Source organism: Grampus griseus (genome assembly GCF_964374135.1).
Source record: "Grampus griseus genome assembly, chromosome: 5".
Lineage (NCBI taxonomy): Eukaryota > Metazoa > Chordata > Mammalia > Artiodactyla > Delphinidae > Grampus > Grampus griseus.
The window spans coordinates 38,152,934-38,172,103 of record NC_138998.1 but is presented as its reverse complement, the minus strand read 5'-3'; the positions used below and the strand labels follow the sequence as shown (position 1 = coordinate 38,172,103).

At 35.8% G+C, this 19,170-nt stretch overlaps 1 protein-coding gene across 6 annotated transcripts in view; it reads right to left on the bottom strand.

Moving 5' to 3' along the window:
- MLF1 (myeloid leukemia factor 1) overlaps positions 1-19,170 on the bottom strand; it is a 35,472-nt gene that overhangs the window by 9,853 nt on the left and 6,449 nt on the right. For all 6 annotated transcript variants that reach the window (XR_014296751.1, XM_082654442.1, XM_082654443.1 and 3 more), the window contains exon 2: positions 7,051-7,198. Coding sequence is in view for 5 of the 6 variants with exons in the window: in XM_082654442.1 (XP_082510568.1) it covers positions 7,051-7,198 (148 nt within the window). In the remaining variant the exon portion in view is untranslated. The remainder of the gene's footprint in view (positions 1-7,050; positions 7,199-19,170) is intronic.

Here is a 19,170-nt window from a genome sequence, read left to right as displayed (position 1 = left end):
TGTTTATGTCTCTGCCTTCTACTGGGTTTTTATTGCTAGTTACAATAGAAAATAGATGAAAAAAGCAAATTCCTTTTTAGAATCTGCACTTAGCACAGTAGGGAACAACAAAGACACGTTTAGGAGTTACTGATACATCTTTAGGATGCAAAGGACTACAATAGAATTAATCTGCATTTCAGAGATTCAACACAATTCAGGAAATGTTGTGAATTTTTTGCTTCAACATTAGGTTGAGAATCAAGGCTGTATAAGAGAGAACAATTCAAGAGAGACAGAAGGGCTGGCCTAAGGAAGGAGAGGAGGAGGAGGAGGAGAAAAAGATCCGATGTTTGGGGTATATTCTGTCTCTTCTCAATTCACTATCAAATCAGCCATCAAAAGATGTATCTGTACTTGCTATGGGGTGGCCCAACGCCTTGACAAAAAAGTGGAGCTACAAATTAGAGCGGAGATTCCAGTGGGCTTTTGAGGCCTTCAGGAACTCTGTACAGCTGCTCTTCTCTGCCTAGAATGTTTTCTCCTGACTCTCAGTATAGTTTCTTCTAATCATTCAAGTATCACCTCCTTAAGAAGCCCACCCGTCTAAACTAATCTCTGCCTCACATCCACCTGTCACTATATCATTACTCCATCTCCTTCAGAGTACTTTGACGATCTGAAATTATTTTGTTGTTTATTGTCTGTCTTCCCACTCTGTAAAAATAATCTCTGTGAAGGCAGGGCTATATTCTCTGTCTTACCCACTACTAATTCCCAATACTTTAAAAACAACTCCTGGCACATAGGAGGGCTCAATAAATATTTGCTGAATGAAGGAACTAATTATCTCTAATTAGTTACCTAATTAGCTCAGCTCAAACCCATATATCCAACTGTTTACCAGATAAATCCCACCTGGACAGCCCACAGATGCCTCAAATGCAAAACACCCAGAATTGAAATGACCTTTCTGAACACCCCTGCCCTCATACCTGCACTGCATCAATGCTCTCTGTTCCTAGCTCAGTGGCATTCCCATCTACCTAATTCCTCATGCCACAAAAATAAGCATAATACTTTCCTTCTCCCTCTCTACTGATCCATCAACCCAATTTATCAACAAGTTCTATCCATTCACCTATTTAACTCTTTCTCAAAGGAGATTATTTCTCCTTATCACCACAGCTATTACCTGAGTAGAAGCTATCACTAATACTTCCCAGAATACTTGATCAGCCTCCTAGTCTCCCTGTCTCCACTGTGATCCCTTCTAATCTCTCTCCTCCCTGCAGGCACAATGATCTTTAAAAAATGAGAACCTGGGGGCTTCCCTGGTGGTGCAGTGGTTGAGAGTCTGCCTGCCAATGCAGGGGACACGGGTTTGTGTCCCGGTCCGGGAAGATTCCACATGCCACAGAGCGGCTGGGCCCAAGAGCCATGGTCGCTGAGCCTGCGCATCTGGAGCCTGTGCTCCACAACGGGAGAGGCCGCAACAGTGAGAGGCCCGCATACCGCAAAAAAAAAAAAAAAAAAATGAGAACCTGATTCTACTACTGTTTTGATGAAAATTCATCAATTGCTCCCCCTGCTCTTAAGATAATGTCCACAATCCTTACCAGGGCCAAAAGAAGTCGCCCTGGTTACCTCTCCATCCTCATCTATACACACTCTCCAACTCACATCCTAGGGCCAAATGACCCTAAACATCTTTGGGCTCCCTAGCCTCTAGGTTTCTGCACATGCTGTTTCCTCTGTGTTGAGCACTCGTCTTCTCCCCTCCCAGATTTTCCTGGCTAACTCCTATTAATCCTTAAGGTTCAGGAAGTGTTCTCTAGTTGACCTCCACTCCACCATCCCCAAAGGTCTGGGCTACAGGCTTTTTTCTGCCTGTGCTCCCACAGCATGCTGAACTTCCTGATCATTTTTACTGATAACTCTGTGCTATAGCTGTTTTTTTTTTCCTTCATCACTTGTCCCACTAAAAACTCTGGTCAGGAAGGACAAATGTTATATGTCAAACTTTAAGGAGAGAAATGGCTGAAGTCTAGCACAAGAGAATAAAAAAACTTTTTCATGAGAGCATAGGTGCATCCATAGGAAATGTTCCAAGGTGATGCTATTTTCTGTTACTCCTCAGATTGCCTTTAATGTGTTAGAAGCTAGAGCCACAGAAAACAGGACCAAAGGCCTGGAGAAACAGGGGTGGGAGAAAAGCTGGTTGCAGAGTAGCCATGCTTGAACATGGGAAAGGAAACGCATGAATGAATTGGCAATAGAGTCCTAGAGAAAGCAGCCAATCTGAGCTTTTCCAGATGTGCTTGTCTAGCTACAGTTTGGTGGTTTTTCACCTTTTGAAAAGTCTTCATAAGCTTGGAGAAGTTTCCAACTTTTAAACACAACTGTGGGGATCCCTTTTGCAAATCAAGTGAGTAGTCATCAACTAAAATGTACTTTTTCTTTTGGAAAACTGATTTTATTATGTTGATATTACTTACTTCACAAAACACAGGCCTAAACACTCTAAGATAAATTTAACACATGACACAAGTTTTCAGTACTAAATGCTAAAAAGCCATTATGAAATTGGGCATGCCAATTCAGTTTGCTTGAGTTAATGAAAAATAAATATTTGTCAGAAAATATTGCTCAAATGGTTTGTGTCTTATGATATGAACCATACTACCAAAACTGCCAAAAGGCACAAGAGAACTCATCACCTAGAAAAAAACTCCAATTAATTTTGGTTATGATATTTATTATATAACAATCTCTGAAAAAGAGAGAAATGCACTGCATAATCACATAGTTCAGAGCTAACCAAATTACAGAACCTTTTAATCAAAAAGAATTCAACATATATTTTTAAAGTTATCTGCTTATTATTCATTGTAGAGCCTGACAGGATCCTGGCAGGCAAATAGAGAGACCATATATCACTTTTAAATAAGACTACTCTAGTATTTGTTAAAGGCAGTTGAAAGAGAAAGTATTTGCTATGGATTGAGACAAACATTTCTCAAAGGAAATGCAAATTCACACCAAAGTTAACACATAAGGTACAATGATTAAGATTATATCATCTTTCCTTTGTTCAACTATTCCATATTTTTTTAAAAATCAGTTAATCTTTCCTTTAACCTGTTAAAAATCAAAAGTATCTAAATTAATAACATTTCAAAAAATTAGTAGAGATATTCGGCCAAAAATTTAATGAATACCTCCTAAGAACTAATTTATAGAATAAGTAATATGGACTTCAGAAAGGATCACACATAGATATTTAAAGATATTTGGAGTCTTCGATAGGAAAAAGAACATTAAGTATAATAGATAGAATAATCAAAATTAATAGTTCATAAATTATATTTCTCAATAGGTACAGATGAATGAAAATAAATTTTTAGATTCGTATACAAATTAAAAACTTTCATTACTTGGAAGTTTTAAATGTTGAAAATAAATTTTGAATTTCTTGGTAAAAGGTATATATAAAGTTTTACCATTATTCTGTGATAATTTTCTCCCTGTGTAAGTTATGACAAAAAAACTAGAGAAAACTGTGTTTATCTTCAATTTTATAAGTTGTATCAGTTGATATATACTTATACTGTATATGTAGAACGGTAATCTCCAAAGTGTATTGATGTACCAGTAAAATTCCTCTTTCTGTTTCTTTTTACTGAAAGGAAAAACAGATTTTACATTGACTCTGGCACCATCTCTCAATCTAATTGTCAAATGGTCACATGTCATATCTTGAATTATAAACTGCCTAATTAAATAAATTTACAGATTAAATTATAGTTTTAAACAAACCAATCCTCTCAAAATGGACAACTGGCTTAAAAGTATCCCAATAAAGAAATCATGAACTGAAGAAACTGCTAATAGTACAAACACAGGAAAACAGCAAAGCTGATGCTTCTTCTACTTCTGTAGGTGTCTCTGTTTTCCCTCCTAATAGGGCTGTTAAAGATGACAAACATCAAGAAATGGGCCAAAAATAAAGAAAAAAGTTATCAAGTGTCTATTTGAAATATAAATTTTCATCCACTATGCTTAAAAGCATCAGCATATGGCTCGCTACTTAATCAAAATACTCATTTTAAAATTTATAACTTCATAAAAAGAGAATAAAAAGTTTGTGTAAACTGTTAATAAAAGTTCAAATAGAACAGCCAGCATGCTCAAAAAGTCTACTGTTTTCTTCACTGTGCTCTTTTCAAACTAGGTAGCCATCTTTTTCATCTTCTGCAGTCAACTTCTAACTTGTTTCTACTTTCACATCTAGTTATGAGACACTGACTTAGAAAAGTCAAGTTAGGATACAGGCCTTCTGTTGCTACTGTTGTTTGTTTTTGTTTTCTTTTAATTAATTTATTTAGTTTTGCTATTACATATCTCTTTCATACTGAGACATAAATATGTCAAATGTATCACACCCTAGGGAAAAAAAGGTGAGCCATATCTCACCAGTATAAATTATAATGTACCGGGAAAGAAAAAGTGTTTTGGCTAAAAGAGAAGCTGAATGTTCCTTGTAAAACTGGATGAAATTCCTATATTTAAAAATTACTACTGCCCTTCAACTGCCCTAGGACAGTGCTCAGTACTCTTGGTTGGCAAAGAGTTTTCATAGTTTGAACAAGAAAAAACCCCACTGGTGTTAGCTTTCTAAGACAGTTGATACAATACAATGTAACTGAAGAAGAATGTATACTACTTGATTTTAGATGGGAGAGGCAACTAAATACTACCTAGCAGTATTGACTATATAAAAAGTTATAAAACTCAAAGTTTTATGAAATGGTTTTGTCTAAATCTGATATAGTAAAAATTACCATTTACTTTTTATTTAATAGGTAGATGAGTACTGCAGTTTTTCTTGGGAAAATGTTTAAAGACATTTTTATTAAATTAAAACATAAGATGATAGGTTCACATATAGGCGATTAGTGTACTTTACTCAGCATTGGTTTAAAAAAAAGCTAAAAGCTTTCCAGTCTATTTGAATATCATCATGCTCTCCATTAAGGTGGCCAATAGCCACGTGTGGCTATTTAAAATTAGTTTTAAAATAATTAGAATTTAATTAAAAATTCAGTAGCACTAGGCACATTTCAAGTGCTCGACAGCCATATGTGGCTAACCACACTGAACAGGGCAGATTTAGAACATTTGCATCATCCAGAATGTTCTATTGGATAATGCTACAGACTTAAGCCTACATCTATGATTAACAATCTTACACAAAAGTTAATTTATGTCACTATAAACCAGACAAGGTAGCAACTATTTTAGTTTTTCATTCAAATGTTGTTCTTGGCCTTCCTTTATATTCAGAGTTGTTTTCCTGCTTGACTTTCCTTATTTAATCATCACATTTATGCAACCATATTACTTCAGCTGTGTGGGTGTTTTTGGTTCCCCAAAACTTGATTTCAAGCCACATTGGCAAGGTAACTATGAGGCAAGCTAAAATACAAATAGTTCTAAATTATGAATCGTATAAGCTACAGTTTCACAGAAATTTATCTATTTGGTTACATATATTTCTTATTCCAGCTCATTAAACATTCAGATGTTTTAAGCACAAGTACCCAGGAAAGCACAAGTACCCATTTACTTCTACTTCCAATGGATGACCAGCAATGTGTTTTAAGCACAAGTACCCATTTACTTCTACTTCCAATGGATGACCAGCAATGTGTTTTAAGCACAAGTACCCATTTACTTCTACTTCCAATGGATGACCAGCAGAGTTACAGCTTAGGCATCCTTAATAAGAACTTTATATATATATATATATATATATATATATATAATATAACTTTATTATAAACAGATCTCCTTTCTATGCTTACAAGGGAATAAAATTGTCACTTCTTTTTCTACAAAGGCTACGAGTAGCTCATTTATGCACGTAAATACAAAGCACTATGTACAGCCCTACTCTTTCTTTGCTGTGGTTATAGCAGATATATAAAATGCTTCAATGCTCATGTGAGAGATAAAATTTCAGAATGTCATATTTGATTTTTCTGCTCTCTTTGACAATTTTTTCCTTTGACCTTAATTTTCAACTTTTATGGAAATTTATAGCCCTAACAGTAAAAAATATATATAATGATACCACATTAACTAATTTAAAAAATAACTGGAATGTAATTAATATATATATTGGAATAATATATATGTGAAAAAGAAGGTGAAGATTATTTTCATTTAAATGGCAAATGCAATGTTATCCATCAAACGTCTTAGGAGTATTTGAAACATTTTGCTCTATTTAAGACCACTGCAAATAGAAAATACAAAAATGTTTTCCTGGAAGATTCGGGAAGTTTCCCAACTGACCAATTCAAAATGTTTACTGAGTTCCAAATATCTACATTTCTATTGCAGAGATTTATCTTTTAGAAAGAAACTCCTGTGGATTTGTTGTTCTAGAACTGCCATTCCTGAGGCTGAAGAAGCAATAGAAATAAGCAGAAAAGAAGATACTTAAGGTATATAAATATCCTGGTTTTTTTTTTTTTTTGAGTTGAGTATGTTTGTAACCTTTTAGTTTTGCTCTCAGACAAGACTTCTGAATATATATTGTAGTTTTGCAAGGCTTTTGAATACAATTAAAAGTTAATCTCAGTTTTGAAGGTCCAAGGTAGCCATGCAGAAGACCGGTTTTTCCTGGTCCAATAGAGATAAAGCATTATACTATCCTTTTTTATTTTAAAGTGGGAAAAAAAAGTGTTGTATGCAATGATATTTCCTTGCCTGTTCTAATGTAAGACATGGGAGTAAATGATGAGGTGAGGAAAAAACTATATACATATGCAAAACAATGTTTTAAGTTTGGCTTGTAATATATAACTTTATGGTGCTAAAAGTTTTAGTAGCACAGTGGAATTCTATACAATTAACAATTCATTGTTAAAGAACTCAGCTTTCCAACCGGTCCCTCCTTTTACATAAGTTATTTCTATAACATAAATATTAGTCATATCCTGTTGCCAGAGATATATTCTTCTGTAATACTTTTCTTTACTAACTTTAAAATAAAGAACTTACAGTCAAGGAATTTTCTCCATCCTCATGTCCCGTATGGTTACGAGCTCTTCCTCTGCCATCAGAGATGCTGAACAGGTCTCTTCCAAAAGGTTCAGAAAAATTTCTCATCATCTGTCGCATACTTTCTTGGTGTGCCATAAAAGAATCACTGTTGAAAATACATATAATCATGTAAGAGTAAGTGTTGGAATTTAAATAATAAGTAGGCAGCTTAATACTACAAAGAATGATTTTACGCTAATATGCTTGTTAAAGAGACAAAAGAAGAGCTTAGGAGAATAGAATTATCTCATAAAGACCCACTATTCATGAATACAAAACCTGTTGTTTGTTACCTACCATAAGTCACTTATGTATAATAGTAAAAATATACCTTTATTTATCTCATTGTATGAAATTGATAAACACAAAGTAACACATCTCAGGTAGCTTAAGCCAGCACTAAAGGAAATGGCAAAAAAGGACTGAAAAATATTGCTACTAGGTAGAGGCCACTTTGGGCAGTCTACATACATTCTAGTGAGAGCTAATAAAGAATGCTGGCTTGTTTATTTTTTAACTCTTATTTATTAAATATGAGCATTGAGAACCATAGCTATGTTATGAATACCATAAAAGATACAACATTATTTTTTAAAAAACAGGTTTTTTTTTGTCTGAATGTTATGGAGTTGTAAGAGTTCTTTATATATTCTAGACATCAGGCTTTTATTATATATGTCTTGTAAATACTTTTCCCCCAATCTTGGACTTGCCTTTTCATTTTCTTAACATCAGCTTACTGAGCCACACAGCCAGGATCCTCTGTTAGGTCTTCAGTTTTCATCAGACTATGACCTTTGCATGGAAATTTTATTTCTGACTTAGTTTTCTACCTCTGCCTTTCATCTTTAACTAACTCCAACTCCTATGACATTTTACATATCTCCATAAGCATCTTTTATTTTTAGAAGATGAGGAATAAGTAGAATTTAAAACATGAAGGGAAGAATTGTAATAGAAAGTCAGAAGTGGACAATCTGACAATCTGAGGGGAGTATCGTATAAAAGAGTAAATTGTGTTGATTATTCTACCGTACCTTCTAAATTTCCTGTCTTAAATTTAAAAGGCTTCCATTTTTATTTTACATCTTCTAACATGGGAGATTTATTTGTAGTTTTTTTTTTTTTTTACAAAATGTTCTAATATTACTGAACTTAATTTCAGTTAGGTATATTATAAACTTGATTATCTAGTCTCTGATAAACCAATGAACTCACTAATTTATATGTGTGGTACCCAGCTTCTAAGATGGCCCCAATGATCACCACTCCCTGGTATTCATGAGTTCATGTAAACCCTTCCTCCCCTTAAGTATGGCTGGACTTACAGACTTGCTTCTAATAGAATATAAGTGATGGGATGTCAATTCCAAAATTAGGTTTTTAAAAAGACTGTGGCTTCTGCTTGTGTGCTCTCTTAGCATGATGGCTCACTCTGCAGGAAGCAGCTGCCACACTATGAGGCAGCCCTGTGGGGAGGCCCACCTGAGTGAGCTTAGGGGCAGGTTTTTGAGACCAGCCAACAGCCACGTGAAGGAACTTGGAAGTATATTCTCTGTCAGTCAAGCCTTAAGATGACGACAGCCTTGACTCACAACTTGATTGCAGCCTAACAGGGCCCGTTGGAACCACTAAGCTGCTCCTAGATTCCTAACCAACAGAAGTTATGACATAATCAATGTTTGTTTTAAGCTGCAATAGACAACTAATACATATTACATCCCAAAGAGCAGTGTATAACACATTTAAAACTGCCCTTATTCTGTCAATTTTGGTAGTTTCATCTAATGACTGGGAAGGAAATGAATACAAATCTATAAAAATAAGTAGGTCTGTTTCTGCATCATGAGAAAATGTTTTCTAGATTTTCACCAAGTTTTGAGACTATGTTTGGGATGGTATGAATATATATATAAGCTTCTATGGCATAAAACAAACCTCAATTGAGGGTGGTGTTTCTTAGATAGGTTTCTTAGATAGGTGGTCTTACTCCAGAGCAGTTGAAACTGAGGTACAAGAAGACACGGAACTTGTATTCTATTTATTCCTCATCTTCTAAAAACAAAAGACGCTTATGGAGATATGTAAAATGTCATAGGAGTTGGAGTTAGTTAAAGATGAAAGGCAGAGGTAGAAAACTAAGTCAGAAATAAAATTTCCATGCAAAGGTCATAGTCTGGTGAAAACTGAAGACCTAACAAAGGATCCTGGCTGTGTGGCTCAGTAAGCTGATGTTAAGAAAATGAAAGGCAAGTCCAAGATTGGGGGAAAAAGTAGTTACAAGACATATAAAATAAAAGCCTGATGTCTAGAATATATAAAGAACCCTCACAACTCCATAACGTTAAGACAAAAAAAAAACCTGTTTTTTAAAAAATAATGTTGTATCTTTTATGGTATTCATAACATAGCTATGGTTCTCAATGCTCATATTTAATAAATAAGAGTCAATCAAAAGTCACTAAGGAAGAAGTTCGGAACTACAGGTACTGACTGCAACGGAAATGCTTCTCTATGTAGTATGCTTCCAGGTGAGTGGAAACTTTAAGAACAGTAAGCAACTCTCCCAAGAAATGGTGGCTGGACAATATGATATACCGGTTCAAGTTCAACAAATGTTTATTTTCTATATTGTGCATCAAGCATAAAGGTTGATTACTGGTCTGGAGGAACTTCTGGTCTGACAGAGAAGTGAGACTTCATGTTTTAAAATTAAGATTTTAAAACTTAGATATTATATTAGTTTACTATTGCTTCTGTAACAAATCACCACAAATTTAGTGACTTAAAACAACACAGGGCTTCCCTGGTGGCGCAGTGGTTGAGAGTCCGCCTGCCGATGCAGGGGACACGGGTTCGTGCCCTGGTCCGGGAAGATCCCACATGCTGCGGAGCGGCTGGGCCCGTGAGCCATGGCCGCTGGGCCTGTGCGTCCGGAGCCTGTGCTCCGCAACGGGAGAGGCCACAACAGTGAGAGGCCCGTGTATGGCAAAAAAAAAAAAAAAAAAAAAAAAAAAACAACACAAATTAATTTTCTTACAGTTCTGGAAGTTAGAAGCCCAGAATTGGCTAGAATCATTGTGTTGGCAGGGCTGTATTGCTTCTGGAGGCTGCAGGGGAAAATCAGTTGCCTTTTTCTAGTTTCTAGAGACTGCTCGTGTTCCCTGGCTTATGGCTCCTTTCCCCATTTTCAAAACCTGCAGCATAGCATCTTCAAATCTCTCCCTGAGGCTTCCATATTTAAAAGATTCTTGTGATTAAATCGAGCCTGCCTGGATAATCCAGGTTATTCTCCTATTTTAAGGTTAGCTGATTAACAGAGTTAATTCCAACTATAACCTTAATTTCCCCCTGCAATGCAAAATGACATATTCACAGTTTTGGGGGATTGGGACATGGGCATCTTTAGGGGGGCATTATTCTGTCTACCACAAATACATTCCTAAAATCACTTTATTTAAAGCAATTTCCAATTGTTCCTGTCAGTCTGCATAAAACAGTCTTAGAAGATTGAAAAGCTATAAAATACAGCTTGTGATTAACCTGGCACTAGTGTGCTGAAGGGGATTTCTATGACTGATGATGAAGACAATAGATTAAAGAACTTGAACCTGAATTAGGACAAGCCAAAAGACATCAGCTCTGAAAGCACCATCTCTTGAAGAAGTATCCACCCCAATGGCAGCATTCTCTCTGACTAATGGCCTGATTTGTAACTATTATTTCTTGTTATAATTCAAGGGGACTTTTGAGGTCCTTTATTAGACAACTAAATAATTACAATTTTTTAAAAGTAATTTATGAAATCCATGCCAACGCAAACTACCTTTTGTTCTTAAAGTACCAAAGAAAGGCTTCTGTTATACCTTGCCTCCCCCTCCCCCAAACCCTTTCCTGATACTTTTCCAGCTACTGTCTCCTTTCTTTTAGCACTTAAAATCTTCCAATAGTCATCTATACTTGTGTCCTTTACTTCCTTGTAGCTCATTCCCTTTATTTCTTTACAAATGCCTTTTCCTTCCCTTCACCTCTGCAATAAAACGCCAATGATTCCCTTAACCTTCCAATTACTGAAACCCAAAGGTCATCCCTAGTCCTTGAATTCTCCACAGCATCTGGAACTCTGGGGGCAATGCGCTGTTCTCAGCCTTGTTTGATAAATTTCTCCTTTAAATTCTCCTTTCCTTCTCGCCCTTGATGGAGCTTCTTTAGTGTCACAGATAGATTACTGATGTGTCAAAATGTTGATACCTCATCCTTGTGGCAGCCAGGTGGGGCCTGAACCTGCCAAAGTCCCTGGCGCTGGTTACTTCCAGCTTCTATCAGTCTCTCCTCCTTTGTACTCCAAGGTGCTTTGCAAATATTCTCTAATTGTAAATGATGTTAAAATGCTGAAAAGCACTGCCCCCTAAAGACATACTTCCTCTGGGCTTTACCTGGTCTTCTTTTCCCTGCCCTCTGTGCATTATTTCTTTTAACTTGACCGTGCTTAAAAGTCACCAGAGGTACCCATTAAAATGCAGATTCCTGAGACATACGCCCAGGGCTTTTTGATTCAGTATATCTGGAGCATGGCCCAGTAATCTGCATTTCAGCAAGCATTTCAAGTAACCCTAATGCAGATGTTCCAAGGACCTCAAATGAATAAACACTATAATCTGTCCTCTTCAACCACTTTATCAGGGACTGTAGTTCAATTCCTGCTTGTTTTGATGCAAATGGTCTCCATTTATTTAACAAATATATACTGAATACCTATGTAGAAGGCCCTGTGCCAGGCAGTGGGTATAGAGCCCTGAACTTTGGAGGGCTAAAATCAATTTCAACTTCCTATTGGCCAGGAAGTTGTAATACTTTTTGAAGTACTCAGAGTATAAATTACAATGATAAAGCAATTATTGAACATTTGCCCATTTCTATCCAAATAAGTCTGTGTTTACTGAAGTATAGTTGATTTACAGTATTATATTAGTTTCAGGTATACAACATAATGATTCAATATATTTATAGATTATACTCCATTTCAAGTGATTATAAAATACTGGCTATATTCCCCGTGTTGTCCAATACATCCTTGAGGCTATTTTACACATAGTAGTTTGTACCTCTTAATCCCCTCTCCCCGCCTCTCTTGCCCCTCCCCTGTGCCCTCTCCCCACTGATAACCACTAGTTTGTTCTCTATATCCGTGAGTCAGTTTCTGTTTTGTGATAGTCTTTCATTTGTTTATTTTTTAGATTCCACATATAATGATAACATACAGTATTTGTCTTTCTCTGTCTGACTTATTTCACTAAGCATAATACCCTCCAGGTCCATTCATATTGTTGCAAATGGCAAAATTTAATTCTTTTTTATGGCTGAGTACTATTCCATTATACATATACCACATCATCTTTATTCATTCATCTGTTGATGGACACTTGGGTTTCTTCCATGTCTTAACTATTATAAATAATGCTGCTATGAACACTGGCGTACATGTATCTTTTCAAATTAGTGTTTTCATTTTCTTTGGATATATACCCAGGAGTAGAATTGCTGGATCATATGGTAGTTCTATTTTTAGTTTTTTTTTGACAAAACTTTGTAGTGTTTTCCACAGTGGCTACAAAAATTTACATTCCCACTGACAGTGTACTAGGGTTCCCTTTACTCCATATCCTTGTCAACATTTGTTATTTGTGAGCTTTTTAATGACAGCCATTCTGACGAATGTGAGGTGATATCTCATTGTGGTTTTGACTTGCATTTCTCTGGTGATTAGTGGGATGCTGAACATCTTTTCATGTACCTGTTGGCCATCTTTATGCCCATCCAGTGAATTTTTTTCCTAAAAATACTGCATTTTTCACTTCTAGAATTTCTATTTGGTTGTTTTTGTTTTATAATTTCTCTTCCTCCACTGAGATTTCATATCTTTTCATTCATTGTAAACATATTTTCCTTTACATCATTGAGTAAAATTGTAATAATTGTTTTAAAATCCTTCTTGGTTAATTCCAACATCTGGATCAGTTTGGGATCAATCTCTATTGATTATCTTTTCTCTGGAGAATGGGTCACATTTTCCTGTTTTTTTTTTTTGTTGTTGTTGTCAAGTAATTTTGGATTGTATCTGTAAATTGTGGCTATTATGTTTGGGAGTTATAGATCTGTTATACTCAGGAGTAGTGTGGGTTGCTGTTGTTGTTTTAAGCAGGCAGTTATTCTGGCTGGCCTTAATATTAAAATTCTGTCTCTTGAGTGGCAGCTCAATTCTTAATATTGGTTTTATCCTTGGCTGAATATTGGTTTTATCCTTGGCTTAATATTGGTTTTATCCTATGTCTCTCCCGCATATACAGGTGTAAGGCTCAAATGGAGACTTGTGCAGAATTTATTAACAGCTCTTAGAGATCACCCTCTCTGATTCTCTCCCCTTTTGGGACTTCACTCCTCATTTTCCTGTGACTGTGGCTGCACTGAACTTTGAGCCTGGTTCTTAGCCAGCCAGTTTCAAGTCTTCTATCAGAGTTTTAGCCACCCCTACATAGCACAGATCAAGCTTACCCATAGGCTACCATTGCTTTCCCTTCTTCCAACTGTTGAGTCACCTCCAGTGTATGTCTGATTTTGGTCATTTTCCAGTACCTTCTACAGAAAGTTGTTTTTGTGTTTTATTCTGGCATTATACTGTTATCTGAAGGAGGGTTGGTACAACTGGAGCTTTCTTGGCTATGCTAGAAATGAAGGTCTCCTGAAGATATTAATCTCACATTCTATAGTCTTTTTTGTTTCATTAGTTTTGTTTCCTTAAATGTTGGTTCTTCTGTTTGGTTAGTGTAGCTTCTGTCTTTCGTGATGTTAGTTTTCCTCAAATGTTTGCAGTTATTTACATATTTTGAACAAGATAAAGAAATAAATGGATGCAGGGACATGAGTGGTTAAAAGTATTTTAAGTGAGTTTATAGATCTGAATTAGGAGGGAGAAGCTGGAATGTGTGCTTAGTCCTACAGTCTGGTTCAGTATTTGAGATTTCCTGTTTTAACCTCCTCCCCAAACCCTTTCAATCCAAGGCCTAATAGACTACTCTCTCTTTCTTCTATCAAATTAGCTTCTCTAGCTTTTTACAATTTTCTTTTATTTTTACTGTGGTAAGAACATTTCCTATGAAACCTACCCTTCTAAGAAAATTTTAAGTGTACAATACAGTATTGTTAACTACAGGCACAATATTATACAGCAGATCTCTAGATCTTATAATTTTCTTTTTCCTTCATTCCTGAGACACAGAACAGCAAAGGAGTACCTTGGGAGCAATAATTTATCCCCCTAAAAAGGAAATGAGGGGAGCGTAGTGTGACTGTAGACTTTAATCCTCCCCATCATGTATAGTTATTTTCACTTACCTGCTTTAAAATAGCAACACAAAGGAGAAAAAGACGTTGGGGTTGGAAGGGAGCTACAGATTGGAGGAAGGGGAAGAGGATATAAAAGACAGATTGGCATTCAATAATTTCAACTTCCTTTCAATGTGCCTTTTTATACTGCAGAAGCTCAAAAGGTAAAATTTAATTTCCTAGACCCCCCTGCAGCTAAGATTCTGGATTTAGGTTCTGCCAATTATGGACAATGGATAACTGGAAGGTAGAGATGTAGGAGAGTCTGTATGTACCATTAATTCTGTTTGTTGGTAAACATGATCACAGAGCTATGTAGTTTTTCTGTAGCAGTATTAGCAACTCAGAGTGTCTCATCACTAGAGCTTTATGGGTATTGGGGGACAGGAAGTGAAATCCATTTCGCTGATATGGTTGCTAGCAGGTACACAATGGCTTTGGAGTTAGGAGTAGCAGCAGCTTCCCAATTTAGTGATTCCTAACTTGGGAAGTGGCAGTTGCTTCCCCAGTGGTCTGGATGTGATGGGACTTTGAGGGTCATTCCTGAAAGTTTAACCTAGTCTGTTTCTTCAGCCATCACAGTGATTCTCTAAGCCATCTAATGCCCTGTAATAAATCATTTTCTGCTTCAAGTTGCTAGACTAAATTTCGTTTTCCACAATATCAACATAGGTGGGAAGGTTTACTCCTTTTATTTTCGTCAGCCTTAATCCCATTGCAGCATGTCTGAACAGTACTGACCGTTTCAACTATTTTATTATCTTTCTTTTATGTACTCTTCAATATTTTTTTCTACTTTCTTTTCTTTCCCTTGAAGGGAAGGCATAGGTTACCATTATAGGGAGTCAAGGGGAAATTTTTTTTAATTTAAGTTAAAAATAAAGTCTTGCTATTTGTTTTAGTCCTCTTTATAAAACAAAGACATTTGAAAACAGAATATCATACAGAAAATATTATTTGTCTTTTCTGCCCAATTAGAAGCTTCTTGAGGAAAGGGGACACATCTCTCTTGCTCCCTCTACTGTACAAAATTATCTGGCCCACAGATGTTTCTGGACTGACTGATGGAACAATAACCAAAAAAGGATAGGAAAAGAGCCATTGAAGACTTTTCAGCACTTTAAAAGCATTCAGATGGAATATAATGCCACCTTTAAAAGTGCAAGGCAGCTATTTATGTATTGATATAGAAGGATTAGCAAGATATGTAGTATACCTCCATTTATATTTAAAAAATTCATGTACATATGCTTATAAATGTATAGAATATATCCCTAGGAGGCTATGCAGCAAACTGGTCATAGTGGTTGCATTCTGAGAGGGTGGCTAGATGTTTGAGGGCCAAAGGTGGGAGGGTCTTTTTTTGTCTTAAATTATTTTATTGAAGAATAGCACATATAGAAAAGTGCACAGATCAATCACAACTGTACAGCTCAATGAGTTTTCCCATTTTTAAATGTACAGTTTAGTGTTAACTATATTTGTTTTGTTGTGAGGAGGGGTCTTTTAGTTATGTACTCTTCTGTACCTTTTTGAGTTTTTGCCACAAGCATGTTTTACACATTCCAAAAACACATTTTTGAAAATGTAAAGCACCTTGATACTTTATGAAATAAGGTATTAATTGCTGGATGTTGGATGTTATTAAATTTTAAGAGATTTTCCTCATTTTTTAAAGTCTTATAGTGCATGTGTAAACATGGAAAATTGAAATGGGAAAAAAGTTCTACAAAAGTTCTACTCCCACTAAAATGCTGTAAAATAAAGTACACCAATTTATTTCTGTGAAAACCCTAAAGCTTGTCAAATTTTGGTCTTCATGGTAAGATGTTACTAAGATTTTTGCTTCAATAAATTAATATTTCCCATCTGTTTTCAGTTAGGCATTAGTTTTAATTATATGCTAAGACAGAACTTTACTCCAAAAAATATTGTGTAGTTCTGAAGTCTTATTGCCTTAATTCGACTTGAACATAATTTCTGAAAATTGAATGTAGAAATTTATGTCGAATGTTTCAAATGATTAAACTGATTCTACAATAACTGGTGTAAAGGTGAGTGTTTTTAAGTTGTATAAAGGATTTCCAGCAATTATAGTCTTCTACTCAGAAAGCAGTGCCATTTCCCAGGTACATGTGATGATATTACAAAGTATTAAAATAAAAAATAAAAAGATGAGGGCTTCCCTGGTGGCGCAGTGGTTGAGAGTCGCTCATGTCCCCGTCCAGGAAGATCCCACATGCCACGGAGCGGCTGGGCTCGTGAGCCATGGCCGCTGAGTCTGCACGTCCGGAGCCTGCGCTCCGCAACGGGAGAGGCCACAACAGTGAGAGGCCCGCGTACCGCAAAAAAATAAATAAATAAAATAAAAAATTAAAATAAAAAAAGTATTCTCTAAATATATCTAATAGGGAGGCTGTTTCCTGACTGTTTTGTTCTACAGATCTGTTTACTCTTGTGCAGTATCAATTGTTGTAAAGGAAACTGGTTAAGTAGAGAAAGAAATATATTTATGAATGACAAATAGCAGGTCCTCTGCATACCTGACCGAAACGATAATTTTCAACCACCCCTGCATTAGGACCACTGCTGGTCTGGATGATTGATCCATATTCTAAAAAACTGTAACATGTCGGTACTCTTACTTCTTCATTTGTTCTCCTACTGTCACTCCCTTGTCCTTTACACACCAATCCACTTGTGGACATTGCCCTGACTACTTTCCAGCCTCCTTCCTGCTGACAAACTTTATGCAAAGTCATAAAAGGAAAGTGCTCTCCAGTGTGTGCAGGTTGAGGATGCTCTTAGTGCAACAGAACACAAAAATTTCAACAGGAGTCCAAAAATTAAACTGTTCTTAAACAAATTAGTAACCGAATCTCTGAGAATGAAGAGTCTCTTTAGTTGAACGTTCAGTATTAACTACAGAAATGTACTTGTACTAAATTCATTTAGGAAATAGGATAAACTGAAGACACTAGAGCATTAGGTTTATTTAGAGATTATTCATATTTCATTCTTTCCAACTAAAAACAGACTCTAACATACTACGAATAATCAAGTAAAGATATTATACACACAATGAAGAAAAATATCATAAATAATTTTCCCATGAATTCTTACAGAATTTTTAGTTTTGGATTTTTGTCTTATTAATAGGAGCGATGGGCACGGAAAATTTAACAGACTACTATTCCTAGACCTGCCACCTGTTAAAAGTTTGAGAATCACTATTTTAGCAGAAGTATAGGCAACTAGTACCATGCGGAAGTTGTGACAATTTAAAAATTAAGTGGATCAATGGCACACAATGAGAATAGAGGGCAGAAACAGTTTCTCAAAATCAAGTTTCCCAAATCAAGACGTGAAGATCAAAAGTTAGTTTACAATTAAGGAATCAGAATTTGGTGTATGTATCTCCCTACTTTTTACTTAAAGAGACAGAGTTTCAAGTAGTTCTAAGACAAATAAATGAGTTGTCTAAGAAATAATTTCTAGTTTTTACCTTAAAAACCAGACTGTTCCTAAGTATTTCATATCTAGATGATGATATTCAATGCCAGATGATACCAAGAAATTGGAATTATTTTTAATTTTGTTAGATGTAAATATGGCATTGTGGTGATGTAAGAATACAACAATATTTTTCAGAGATGTATTTAGAAATACATATGAATAAGATGACAAGAAGTCTGGAATTTGGTTTAAAACACTTTGGGGACTTCCCTGGTGGTGCAGTGGTTAAGAATCCTCCTGACAATGCAAGGGACATGGGTTTGAGCCCTGGTCCGGGAGGATCCCACATGCCGTGGAGCATCTAAGCCCATGCGCCACAACTACTGAGCCTGTTCTTTGGAGCCCGTGAGCCACAATTACTGAGCCCACGTGCCAGAACTACTGAAGCCCGCACGCCTAGAGCTCGTGCTCCACAACAAGAGAAGCCACTGCAATGAGAAGCCCGCACACCGCAACGAAGACTCAATGCAGCAAAAAATAAATAAATAAATAAATTTATTTAAAAATACCCAAAACGCTTTGGAGACAGCAGCAGTGATAGAGATGGGTAAAGCAGGTGTAAATTTTGAAATTTTGGGTGCGGGGTATGCAGTATTGTTATACTGTTACACTTTTGTAGTATATATTCAAAATGTTTCATAAAAATCTTTAAAGAATAAAAAAGAAATAGAACTATGTAGAGTTAAAGAATTTCATACCGTCTGATGTTTTTAAAATGGATGAGTCAAAAGAGAGTCCTTTTGCTGAGATCTCTATACTCACTGGACTTTTAGAGCTTAGAATATGGGTACAAGTATGAAGATTAAAATATTCATTCTAATTAATATGCAGTTACTTAAGAAAACCAGTCAACTTTCTCTTTAGATACATGGATGACATTCAACTGCATGAAGAAAGATACTTCAGGGAATACTAGTTTTGCTCAGTGAATAAATGAGTATTAAATAGCTATTATTTTCCTATAGAAACATAACATTCAGTAAGATTTATTTTTCTGATTGCATTATAATTGGGTTAAAAATGCAGCAACTAAATGTGGCTCATTTAAAATGTTGCCCAGGTTTCTCTTTATTTAAATAGGAGTAGGTATATTTATACATAGAGCAAATGCTAAAAAAATCTTAATTTTTTTATTGACATGAACAAAAGGCTGCTTGTTGGAAAAAGCATTAAGACAAA